At 45.6% G+C, this 13,533-nt stretch overlaps 1 protein-coding gene across 3 annotated transcripts in view; it reads right to left on the bottom strand.

Moving 5' to 3' along the window:
• Positions 1 to 5,943: 5,943 nt before the first annotated feature.
• Kiaa1549 (KIAA1549 ortholog) overlaps positions 5,944 to 13,533 on the bottom strand; it is a 104,038-nt gene continuing 96,448 nt past the window's right edge. For 2 of the 3 annotated variants that reach the window (XM_027391470.2, XM_027391471.2), the window contains exon 20: positions 5,944 to 11,531. In XM_027391470.2, the coding sequence (XP_027247271.1) occupies positions 11,277 to 11,531 (255 nt within the window). In that variant the 3' untranslated portion in view covers positions 5,944 to 11,276. The remainder of the gene's footprint in view (positions 11,532 to 13,533) is intronic. The other variant, XM_027391472.2, reaches the window with a different exon arrangement.

Here is a 13,533-nt window from a genome sequence, read left to right as displayed (position 1 = left end):
TCCAACCTGTCTCTGGATAGAAGCCACTAGAAGGTTCAGGATCAACAGGATAAGCACAGCTCTCACTCCCCAACTTTCTGGAGAAATTCCCCAGAAAGAACCCAGGGGCGGGGACTGGGAGGTGAACACAGTGGATGTAGTAGGATGCAACTGCAGAGAAGAAAATCCGAACTTAGCAACGACAAAAGGGTGGTAATGTGGGCTATTCTTTTCACCCAGAGGTGCTTCACAGACATTTAATGTCACGTAAACAGACCTGCATCTACCGGACTCCATGAAACCCAAGGTGAGCTGACCAGGTCAATTTGGATTTCATTAGATACATGCATTCTATGTTTGAGTGTTTTGCCTGCCTGCATGTCTATGCACCGTGCACATGCCTGGTGTCTGCAGAGGTCAGAAGATGGAGTTGCAGATGGTTCTGAATTACCCTGTGGGTGCTGGGAAATGAAGCTCTCTCTCTCCCCTCCCCGCTTCTCTGCTGTGGACAGAATGTGACCAGCTGCCCACTCCTCTGCTTGCATGAATTCCTCCTCCCATGATGGTTTTAGCTAAAAGTGTAAACCAAAGCAACTTCCCCCTTTTAGTTGCCTGTAGGGTGTTTGGTCACAGCAGCAGAAGTAACTGGAGTGACTGGAGCGCTGGCTGCGCCCGAGAGGACCCTGGTTTAAATCCTGGCAGCCAGCCCCATGGTGACCACAACCATCTGAAACTCCAGCTCCAGGGCATCTGACACCTTATTCTGACATCCCTGGGCACTGCACTCATGTGGTACCCATACAGGCAAATTACCCAAACACATAAATGAAAAAGAAAATTAAGTAACTCACACAGAGATGACAAAAGTGGAAAGATAAAAGGATTGGGGGTATAAAAACAGTATGTGCCTGGCAGTGGTGGCACAGGCCTTTAATCCCAGTACTCGGGAGGCAAAGGCAGGTGGATCTCTGTGAGTTCTACAAGAGCTAGTTCCATGACAGCCTCCAAAGCCACAGAGAAACCCTGTCTTGAGGGGGGAAAAAAAAGAAAGAAAAAGAAAAAAAAAATGTCAAAGGCATAAAAAAAAAAAAAAAGCAAACAAAATCCAGGGAGTTACTCTAGAAAAATAATAGTTGCCTCTAGTACTTTGCTATTATAGATAATGTTACATATTAGGAGAAGAAACCCAAATATCAATCAGCTAATGTTAAACCACCTTCTGGACCACTTCCTCTCCGAGTCCCCAGGATTCCTTTAAGAATCACCCTCTGCTACACTAAAGGAGGCCTGAGGTGACAAGGTTCCAAGCTCAGGCATGGTGCACCCATCACTGTGTACAATGAAGAAACACCAAAAACTCACTAGATTGTGTACTCACTACTGGTACTTCAATGAATGCATTCACCGAATGTTTATTGCATCCCTGTCATATATATATGACAGATAATTTTCCTGGGAGTGTGGATTGCAGTAGAGTGCAAGACGAAGCCCTTGCTTCAGCTAGAGGGGCTGTAAACAAAACACCATGAGGGCCACACCTTTGTAGTTGTTAGTGTGGCTGTACATATGAAGACCAGAGGTGTCATTGGGTTCTTCCTCATTTGCTCTGAGTCTTTATTCATTTTGTTGATAGGGACAGATTAGTACAAAGTCAATTTGAAAGTAAATGTCCTGAATAGTCCCCCAATCTCAGAACATTTTCAATATCAACATGGTTAGCATTTGCTTACGTGTATGTGTGCACAGGCACGTGTGTGGGCGTGTGCGCTTGTGTACGTGCACGCGGCAAAGGTTGATTTTCTCGACTGTTCCTTATTCTTTGAGATAGTCATTGAAACTGGAGCTCCCTCACTGGTCCCTGGGACCCTCTTGTTTCTGCCTTCCAGTGCTAGGCTCACAGGTCCATACGGCACACCTGCATTTTTACACGGCTGTGAGTCATCCCGGCCTCAGGTCCCCATGCTCACACAGCAAGCACTTTGCCCACTGAGTACTCCCTAGCTGTTACCACACAAAAAAATTCATGTGTTTTTATGTGCATGAGTGTTGTCTGTATATGTGTACGGTGTGTGTGCCTGCTTCCCACTTCCCACAGAGGTCAAACAGGGCATTAGATCCCTTGAAACTGGATTTATGGACAGTTGTGAGCCACCAAAGGGGTACCAGGAACTGAATCTAAGTCCTCTGCTAGAGCACTCAGTGTTCCTAACCACTGAGACGACCTTCCAGTCTCCACCTAACTTTTTGTTGTTGTTGTTTTCAAGACAGTTTCTCTGTGTGTAGCTCTGGCTGTCCTAGAACTCACTCTTGTAGACCAAGCTGGCCTTGAACTCACAGAGATCCCCCTGCCTCTGCCTCCTGAGTGTTGGAATTAAAGGCTTGTGTCACCATCACCCAGCTTCCACTTAACTTTTTTTTAAGATTTTATTTATTTATTACGTATACAACATTCTGCTTCCATGTATATCTGCACACCAGAAGAGGGCACCAGATCTCATAACAGATGGTTGTGAGCCACCATGTGGTTGCTGGGAATTGAACTCAGGTCCTCTGGAAGAGCAGTCAGTGCTCTTAACTGCTGAGCCATCTCTCTAGCCCCTTAACTTTTTTGAAAGACTAAAATTTACTAGAATTTTGATGCTAGCATCTTTAGTGTAGTTATATTAGCTTTTATTTCTTTCATTAATGCTAATATAGACTTTGGGCCAGAAAAGGTAAAACAGTTACAGATTGCCAGGCAATGGTGGCACATGCCTTTAATCCTAGTGCTCAGGAGACAGACAGATGAATCTCTGAGTTTGAGGCCAGCCTGGTCTACAGAGCAAGTTCCAGGACAAAAAACAAACAAAAAAACAAAACAAAAAACAATTAAGATCATTGGTTTTGTATGTTGACTCTCATTTAAATTTGGTGTGTCTTGGAAACGTTTAACATTGCTGGTAATTTGTAAATCAAATTTGTCTCACTAAGAAGAATATCTGTGACATAAATACACTGGTTCCCAGACTTCACTTATTTTTGTTTGTGGGTAGTGGGCATGGAGCTCAGGTTCTCAGGCCTGGCAGCAAGCCCCTTTACCCACTGAGCCATTTTACTGGGTTAGTGGTTCTTAGAGTTCAGACCGAGGCAGTGAGCATTCTCTTTCTCCTACGGCTTCAGGAGTTCTAAATCTTGCCTGCCTTTGGATTCTGCTAGAATTAGCATATCTAGCTTAAGACCACAGCACAGAACTAATATTGAAAAAACTGATTTTCATTGAAACACAGCAACCCAATTCAGCTATAATTCTTTCCCCCTTAAACTCTGCATTAACATTTTCTTCCGAATTTTAAAATATTAAATGAAAGAGACCGCTTATTGAGACTCACAATCACATCACAGAACCTAAATCCAAATAGTTACCCTCCCAGGCCCTGCTGAAGGAGCCTCCCCAACCAGGCCTCTGTACATGATGTTACCGTGTTTATCCTTTGCAGTGCTACAAGGTGGTGTGAGTACAACAAACGGTACATCAGTAGCTACACAGACTTGCCACTGTAATCTTTCCAGGCTTTAACATCAGAGGCATCAAACACAGCCTAGCCAGCCCAGGATGGGCGGTCGTGGGAGCCGAGTAAAGTGCCGGAGACTCACTGAGGAGTCAGGTTACTAGACAAATAACAAGGCTTTGGTAAACGATCTTCCCCAGGAGCCGGCCTGCTCCAGTTTCCCTTCCCCTTATGCTGTGCTGGGCAGAGAGGTACAAACCAGGAGAGGGAGGAACAAGAAATGACCACTGCTTTGGGTGTGGGAGCGGCCTGACCTTCAAAGCTGCTAGTGTTCCTAGTGACTGCTCTCCTGGTACTTTGGACCTGTTTACACTCAAAGCAGGTTAAATCCGGCTGAGTAATATATTCCACCAGCTCCCACAGCACTTCGGTTGTTAAAAAAAAATCCATTACAACATACTATGATATACAGATATATAGATATATAGAGAGAGATACATATATCTGTATGTCTCTGTCTGTCTGTCTGTCTGTCTGTCTGTCTCTCTCTATCTATGTAATATTGTGGGGCTAAGGGCCAAACCTAGGGCCTTGCATATACCAGGCAAGCACACCACCTTTGAGCTACACCCATGTCCAATATTTAGTAATGAGAACTGTCTGATATATTGGAATATATGATCACTGAATATTCATGTGTGTTCTTATTTTTCTTTGGAAGATTTTTTTTCAAATTTGCTTAAAAATTCATAATGCCGGGGGTTGGGGAGGATGGGTGATTGGGTCAGTGTTTCTCTGTGTAACAGTCTGGGCTGTCCTCGACCACTCTCTGTAGACCAGGCTGGCCTGCAACTCACAGAAGGTCTGCCTGCCTTCCTTGTGCTGGGATTAAAGGCATGCGCCACCATACCCAGCACAGATTTAAAAAAAAAAAAAAAAAAAAAAAAACTTTTAAATTTTTAATAATTTATTGTATGTGTGTGCATGAGAGCCTGTGCACGGTGCGTGCGTGTTCACAGGGATGGAGATCCAAGAACAACATGTAAGATACAGTTCTTCCCATCACGTGAGCTCTGGGGATCGAGTCCAGGTAGGCAGGCCTGGAGGGAAATGCCCTTCCTCACTAAGACACTCAATGGCCACGTTTTTAAATTTTTTAAAGTTAATCATCTTATGGGTGGGTGGGGGGAATGTGCGAATACAGGCACACACTTGGCCGTGCCACACCTGTGGAAACCTGCTTGCTGAGGCCAGGACTGTTGCTGCTGTGCTACACACTCAGCTCTAAGAGCTTCAGGGTGACTGTCGTATCTGGATGCAGGAGTGCTGGGATCAGAGATATGTGGGTCCCCGACTCCAGCTTTCTTCCTCAACTTCTGGGACTGATCTTGAGTTTTTAGGCTTACACAGCACCTTTACAGAAGTGCTGAGCCATCCCCTGGCCCAGCAGTAAGATTTTTTTCTTTGTTTTCAATGTTTAGATCTATCTGAGTTTTAAGATTTCCTTTTGGTTGTTATTATTATTACTGTTTCTATTATTATTATTACTTTGGTGGTACTAAGAATTGAACCAAAAGCCCCAAGCATGCTACGCTCAGCTATGATAACCCTCTGAACTTTTGAGACAGGATCTCACTATGTTGACTGCATTGGCCTTAAACTCACGGTCCTCCAGCCTCAGTCACCACAGTGCCAGGATTACAGGTGTAAGCCACTGTACTTGGCTGAATTCCCCTAGATGAGCTATTTGCTTGAGCCTTGAAACTGGTAGCTCTGCCTTCACCATGAGTAGGGGCCATGCCCTCAAAGAAGCGTGGCAGGTCCGAGATGAGCATCCCAAGGTAGGACTGCAACAGCCGTGACAATACCCTGTGGGCTCTACCTGACCAGATTAATTTTTCTGCATATTTATATATAAAGTTGTAAATCGACAGAGAGGGTTTCTATATCTTTTCTAGAGCTCCCCCTATTAGTGAGACCTTTTATACAAAACTGGCAAAACACAAAACCCAATCTGTATACAGACTGGATCTCATCAGCGTTTCCATGTTTGGGGACCCAAGAATTACCCAGATTCCATGTTTTTTTTTTGTTGATTTTGTGAATTGTTCTGCTTCCTTGAGTTGCCAAGGAGCTTCATTTTCTTGGGTTTCCAAAACAACCCCTAGTTTGCCCTATTCTCTTTTCAAGGTGGAGTGAACTCCGCTCTTTTCATTTGCATTTTAAGCCAAAGCATCCTTTTCATCGGCTGCCTCTGCTCAAGGGTGTGCCAGCAGGGCCATCGGGCAGCAGTAAAGTAGGCACCAGCCATGCAAGTGGAGACACTTCTGCCAGCTCCGCTCAGTGGGACGCTGCTGACTTAACCACACTAGATGTTCTTCTCAGCATGCACTCAAAGGTCACCTCAGCACAGGTAACCACCCTTAACAAACTACAAAACAACTGTGTTGCAAAGGAATAACCCAGAAAGTATCAGTTCGACACCAATTCGTAGCATTTATTGACATTTCCATTTAAAATGCTAGGAAAGCTGTAAAAATTTGTAAACATGGGAACCAAACACTGCATAAATTATTTCCAAACTCTACAGCACATTAGAAAACAGTGCAGCTAATTGAAGGGTAGAAACGTAACTGACAAATAGAAGGACGGGCTCAGTCACTAAAATCACACACCCACACTGAGATTTAAGTGCCCGTTTGAGATCAGCAAACCATGATTGTCGAGTTGCAGTCTTGATGCCACAGGCGGCCCACTTTTGTGTAATAACACGCATCGTCTAGCACAAGGGTGCAGAAAGTCAGAACACGGACCTCAACCAAGCTGGAGGCAAGTAGGTCCCCCAGCAGCCGGGCAGAGCAAGCTTCCCTGCTAACGATAGCTCCGGTCTTGCTCCTTGCTACTCCACAGCGAGCTCTGCAGAGAGGAGAGCAAAGCCCAGAGCCTGTCTATAACCTTTCCTGAACCAACTCCCTAATGCTCAGAATGACCCCATTAAGTAAGCCCCAAAAGCCTCGGCTCCTCTGGCGTCTCCTGCCTCTTTCCCTACCACAGGGGAAGAACGGGGAACTTGGCTTTAACTTAGCCCTATATGATCCCTCAACTGTGTCTTTGGGAGTCAAGTCACGACTACTTGATGTCTGGTGGGTACAAGAAAAGACATCAGTGATGCTCCAGCTAAGTCACTGAAGTGGCCCTGAAGCAGAGAAACCCATAGGAAGGAGGCAAACCAGGAGCCTGGACGTGACCTGCTCTGTGGGACACCAACCTGGGAGGAGCAAGCGTATCAGATGCAGACATTTACTGTTCCCTGTGTCCTGGCTGGTTCCTAACCGATTTGTGTTCCCAAGGCATTCACTACTCCTTTTCTACACTTCAATGCTGCTGTGTGTTCTTAAGATAATTGTCGAGTGTCCTGTTACACATACAGGCATGAGCTAACACTGTACCACAACGGTTCAGTTTTCAAGTCTTTTTTATCATGGACAAAAGAATTCTAGCTTAAACACCCACAATCACCACCCCCCTCAAGCCCCCTCCCTCTCAAAACAAACCACCTAAATGTGCACCATTCTTGTTTACTAGGCGATGAGTGTAAGCCTATATAGTTCATGAGAATGTTACAACAGAGGCCCACAGAAACTCTCTCACCTGTTCCAGGAATGCCTGTAATGGGTTGGACTAAATGACGAATACAGACGTGTTTGTGCTCACGGGTGTAGAAGTGGACTTCCTTGTACTCCTGCTTGGACCAGATGTGGAAGAGCAGGCTCTGACGACGAACTCTGGAGCCTCACTTTGGAGGTAGAAATGACATGGCGAAAACTCCACTAGCAGTACACTTAGTAAAGACAGGAGCACCCTGCCCTGTGCCCAGAACCTTGACCCAACAGCCTTCCAAGTGTCTAATTCATTCCCACCTAAGAACGCAGGTAAAGGGGCCAAGGGAGGCCTAAGGAATGATTAACTCCTGAAGTCCTGCCAAAACAGACTACTGTCTGGGGACCGGCTTCCTGACTAGAGCACTCATCAAGGTCTGAAACTGCAGTGAACTCTGCAGACAGACCCAGAAAGCAGGGAACTGCTGGTTTCAGCCTGAAGCCTTCCAGGCATGCCTGCACCTGTGCTTGGGTCACAGGCCTCAAGGCTTCAAAAATTCTGCTTGGCAAAAATCCTAATGCTTAAAAGTCATGTGCCATCAAAGTCAACACACACACTGAAATGAAACAAAAATGGAGGAAAACAAGGAGGGGTAAAGAAGCCTGGTGTCCTTAACCACAACCTGCCTAAAGACCACAGAGATCAAGCCGGGCGTTGGTGGCGCACGCCTTTAATCCCAGCACTTGGGAGGCAGAGGCAGGCGGATCTCTGTGAGTTTGAGACCAGCCTGGTCTACAAGAGCTAGTTCCAGGACAGCCTCCAAAGCCACAGGGAAACGCTGTCTTGAAAAACAAAAAACAAAACAAAAGACCACAGAGATCTGCTGTAAGCTAAGACCTGCAGGGCCGTGTCAACACCACTTTAGACCAGACCACAGCAGTTCTTGGTACTCTGGCCTCCCTTCCCCCACTCAGGGGCTCTTCCTAGGCCTCACCAGCCTGCTCACTTGCTCACTGCACTACTGGCCAGGTTTCCTCACAACAGGACTCCCTTCTCTCTTCTGAAACTTCCTAAACAGCGCAGTTAAGGACTGAGTGCTCACACTATAGAAGCTCAAGATAGAGTACACCTTCAATGACCGAGTGAGTACCCAATTCCTAAACCCTTCTCCAGGAGGACTGTGGGGTTTACCCCCTACCAAATCACCACTGGCTTGAGTGACATCCAAGTGCCTTCTGCAGTTGGCTTCTCCCCTAAGATCTCATCAACCCCAAACATGCAACTTCTATGACTTCTGAACATCCCACACACCTGTGCTCTAAGCTAAGCCACACTTCTTATCTGGACCTTCAGCTTTTATACCTGTCTGTATTATCCAGCTGAGATCTCTCAAAAGACAGGGCTCATGTCTGCTGACCTAGCTAGTGTCAGAAATTGCAGAAAGTCAGGAGAAAAAAAAACAACAACTTCACAGGGCACCTTTGAAGAAAGTGGCAAGTTCAAAGCAAACCAGGAGTGAGAGGGGTCACGCTGGGCTTTCAGTTTTGGTCTGACTGCCTATCTGTGAACCCAGACACTGGAAGATCACAGCATATCACATTATCCATGCCAGAGCATTCACACAGATAACACTGTGCATGTTCACAGTGACTGAGGCGCCCTCCTCAAGGGATATTTGCAGCAGGATCACACACGATCCTTAGAAGCAGAGATCCCATGAGGTGTGTGTGGGGGTGGGGGAGGACGCGTGTGATCTTGTTGATAAGAATGACTTTCAGAAGAAACCAGACAAAGGGATTAGCAACAAAGGGGACTGGGAAAAAAAAGCACTTCTCCAGACACGCTCTCCTAAAATGCTGACTCCAATGTGTAGTTCGTATTTCTCAGCAGAACTTGGAGAATTAGGAGAAAAGGACAGACATTAAAGTTAACTTTTATTTTTGGGTGCTTTAATATGTGAAACACCAAAGTTAACACACGTGGAAGAGGACGGCCTTCTTCAGGGGAGCGCACTGCATGAGTGACTGGACACCTGACGGGCATGGCGTACCCTACAGTGGTTTCAGCATGGTAAACCTGCTGTGGCGGGTGTCTAGGGGAAATGAGTGCAAACTGAGTGTGCTTTAAATAACCAACAACCGAGCGTTGGAGCTCCCAGAGGGCCTGTGCACCAACTCACCTTTGGTTGTAATGCCCGTTTAAAGGTGTATCTGCTAGTAAGAATAAAAACACAGGTAGAATCCCTTTATTACAATTTCAAAGGCATCAAAACTGCTGTTGTCATCACATCCTCCGACACCAAGGCTTATTTTGGCAGTGTACAAAGGAGGTAATTTTATGACACTCTATGTCCCAAACACTTATGACATGGGGTAAGAAAGGACCATTTATTCTCTGTGCTATATGATTTGAATTTCTCACAAGGAGTCATAATAAAATTCTGCCTGGATATACTTGGTTTTCTAAGTGGCTTGGGAAGAGGATCTTCCAGCTTAGGAAGAGTATACATTAAATCAAGATCACCAAATAAACCCAGAACAGGGGTCTCCTCCTCCGTGCTCTGCAGACTGCCTACACGACACCTGATGAAGAGCTGTGGGACACCCTCCTGCATGCCTTCTCATCTGAAGTGTGCAGATAAGCAACGGTCAAACCAATTTCCAAGAACAGGTGGCCCTTGAGTCCTGAGACCGACTAAGAAGGGCAGAAACAATTCTGGAACCAGTGACTACAGTCTAGGAGCTTGCTTTTAGCTGTTCCCATGTTCTTAAAACATGTTCAGACACACAGGTTTTGCTTAGGCTGAGCCCCCCAAACGCTACCCCACTATCTGTTGTTCAATCAAAAGTATTCCTTCATCTGACCAAGAGGCTCGTGGTTGGACTCCCCTGCTAGTCTGCAATGTCCCAGAGTCTCATTTAGCCACCAGAATACAGAATGTCATTGAATATAATGTCAGAGGCTGAGAAATGTGACTTCAGCAGAGACTGTGAGATGACCTCTCTCTGGCCTAAAGTGAGGAAGACCGTTTTGGGGCAAAGAAATGATAGCAAAATTAGAAATGGGGGAAACTCTCGTTTCCTTCTCGGTCTCTATAGAGGCTGATAGAACATTATTCCACTTCCAGGCTGGAGCTCAGGGAACATAACTACTATTCGTAGATTCATGATAATCATGTTTGCTTCTGTAAGACTCCTCATTCAAACATAATCTGGGAGCAAGCTGTCAGCGAAGTACAAAGATCTGGCGGTGGGGACATCCCAAAAGCCCTGTTCTGAGATGCGCTGACATGTCACACAAGAGCTGATAAGCCAAATGAAAAACCAAAACAAAACAAAACAAAAAAACAAAAAAAAAAACAAAAAAAACCCAGCAAATACAACTAAGACTGGAAATCTAAACTCTGATATGTATTTTGAATAACCAAATAAATATTAAGCTTCCCCCTCCCCAATGGTACTTTTTTCCTTTTCTTCCCTCCCACCCCCAGAACATAGCGAAACCGCCAACATACTCTTCTACTGAAAAAGCCACAGTTGTATTTCACAGACAGAAAGGTGAAGGGCCCTCGGAGCTGTAGCACCAGAAGGAGAAAGAATGCAGGCGATGGCTTTGTTTGGAATCACCAGGCTCCACAACCTGTCATCAGGTTTCTCACTGGTAGTTTGTTTAGATTACCAAGCAGTCTCAGTACATCTTGTTGTTGATATTACTATTGAAATAAGTTCCTACAGAGGAAAAGAGGGACCAAGCTGTTACTAAAGTGTCTTGAAATCTCTCTTCTCAGGAAACAGAGCAGGTGTGTTGTATGTGCCAGTCAGACTCCCACAGAAACGCTGCCCCCTCCATCCCTAACCACCGATTGGTTTTGATCTTTTGCCTTTGAAAGAGGAGCATTTTTGTTAGCTTAGGTCTGTGTTTTGGTCTTTCTCGTGTGTGTGTGTGTGTGTGTGTGTGTGTGTGTGTGTGTGAAAGTACACACGTCTTGACTGAACGAACCCAAGTGGCCACCAAATTGCCAAACCAGTGAAAGAACCATGAGTTGTCCGTGTGACTTTATGGCATCTTCTAAAATTGCAACTTGTTCCCTTCCCCGGGCGGCTTGCCCGGAGATGCTGCTTCCGATGCTTACAAACACCCACTCAGTTGATTTCCTTGGTCTTGCTTCCACAGGAAGCAGATACTTGGCAAACCTGCAAGGGAGGCTGATCAGCTGTGGAAGTTCTGTACTGAGCCCTGTTTCTGGGAGAGCCGCAGGAGCTCCTCGCGGATCGCTTTGATGAGGGAGGCGGAGGAGTGGCCGGGCTGGAGGTCCTCTGTGGAGCTGGTGGGGTAACCCAGCCCAGGGCCCTGTAGCCCTCGGTGGGTGAGGTTCCCGGGAGGAGCTGAGGGCTCCCTGCCCGAAGTCCTTGGCACCTGAAACAGCGGTGAAGAAGAATACTCTTGATGTCCGAGCATGTGTGTCTGAAAGACATAGTAAACATTATTACACTTCCCCTGTGAGAACAAAAGGAAAACCAAATCGACAGTGGCGTGGGGATGCCAAGTTGTCCTCCAGCCATCTCCCACTAACTCCCTCGGCTCTCCATCACAGCCCCTGCCGCCCAAGTCCCTGTGTATGCAGACAGGAGCTACTCCCAGGGCTTCTGATTCATGGGGAAAACAGAGAGAGACTGGCGCTGGAAAGGAAAAGTGGGGGGAACACACTTGATGAAATCCCAGAGTGGAGGCAGCTAAGGAGCTACTGGCAAAGGGATGATGAGAACCCATGCCTCCGTCCCAGCGCCCAGGGAGTGTGCATTAGAACATAGCGGGACCTCAAGGCCAAAGCCAATCATAAAGTCATTTTCCATCTCTTCTGCTTTTGAGTAAATGTCCTTATCCTTACAACTCATCACTTCTTACCTTCACTTCTGAACTGCTGGGATTGCAGACAAATCTCTCCACGACAGTCTCGTTTTCCATCCTACCCAATGGTTATCTATCATGCACTATTAGAGCTTTTTCTTCATTTTTTTTTTATTAATTTAGCTTTTACATTCCAATCCCGGTTCCCCCTCCCTCCTCTCCTCCTGCTCCCCTAGGAAGTCTATTAAGTCTTAGAGCCTTTTTTAAAAAGCAGGCTATTTTTACTAGAAGACGTTAATTCTTCTGATACCGGCAGACTATCAATTTATTTGGCAAGAATGATTACATTTCTTCATTTTTTTCAGTGAACTAAATCAGTTCAGTTCTAAATCACAGGTTGAGTTCACTACACTATAGGCCAATCAGCATGCAGATTTTCACGGTCAGCATTCTAAATGTGAGGTCAACATGGCCTCCTGACCCTGACTACTTCTACGTTTTACTTCCACACAGTGATGAAGAAATGTTTCCAGGTGCACATTTCTGGATTTAGCAGAAAACCCACAACATTTTGTGAAATGAAGCTGGGCACACTAACAACAGAAGTTGTCAATACACTTTAAGCAAACACCCGACACTGTAAGTTTAGCAAAGATCTTTTAGTGGAAAACCATACTCTTAGAGCCAAGCTTCCTTTCACTAAGTAAAAGCTTCTGACTATCTGGGTGGTGGTGGTGCACGCCTTTAATCCCAGAGCTCGGGAGGCAGAGGCAGGTGGATCTCTGTGAGTTTGAGGCCAGCCTGGTCTACAAAGCGAGTTCCAAGACAGTCAGAGCTACAAGAAAAAAAAAAAAAAAAAGCTTCTGACTGTGTGAGGAATTTCGTGTGGCCACTGAGAAAGTAACAAATTGAAATGAAAGTTGGCACACAACAACGAGATTAAAACAAAGGCATCTTCAGGTTTGTATTCTCAAAATCAGTTCGTTTATACCCCAAGATAGAAAATTCTTTAAAAAAATAGTTATTTTCTTTTATTTGTGTTTGTGTGTCTGTGTGTGCATGCACATATGTCACTGTGTATTTGTGTACACACACACACACACACACACACACACACACACACACACACACACGTCAGTATGTTCCCACTGAGGCCAGAAGAGGGCATCCAATCCATTGGAACTGGAGTTATTGGTATTGGACATGGGTTCTAGGATTTGAACTCTGGTCCTCCTGATTCAACAGAAAGTGCTCCTAACCATTGATGACCCTGGACCCATAAAATTCTTAAGAAAATAAGAAAAGAACTTGCAGATATTAATGGTGTCACACTGAGTAGCTAGAAAGCCAAATGACGAAGGATGCCTTGAAGTGCTCCAAGTCATGTCCTTACCACCAAACCACCCCAAGTGGTGGTCAGGGTCAGAGTGTCATCAGCAAGCCAGTGAGGACACAGAAAAGATTAGATCACGAAAAGCTATAGTGGCCACACCAAACAAGTAGTCTGGATTTTATTCAGATCCATGACTTGAAACCCGGAATCTGTCTCAAGGAAAACCACAGCTATTCCACAAGTGGAGGGGTTTACCAAACTGCCAGCACAACCACGCTAATAGGA

The sequence above is a fragment of the Cricetulus griseus genome (assembly GCF_003668045.3).
Source record: "Cricetulus griseus strain 17A/GY chromosome 1 unlocalized genomic scaffold, alternate assembly CriGri-PICRH-1.0 chr1_0, whole genome shotgun sequence".
NCBI classification, from domain to species: Eukaryota; Metazoa; Chordata; class Mammalia; order Rodentia; family Cricetidae; genus Cricetulus; species Cricetulus griseus.
Note: the sequence above shows the minus strand (reverse complement) of the source record. Positions and strands in the feature narration are given on the sequence as shown.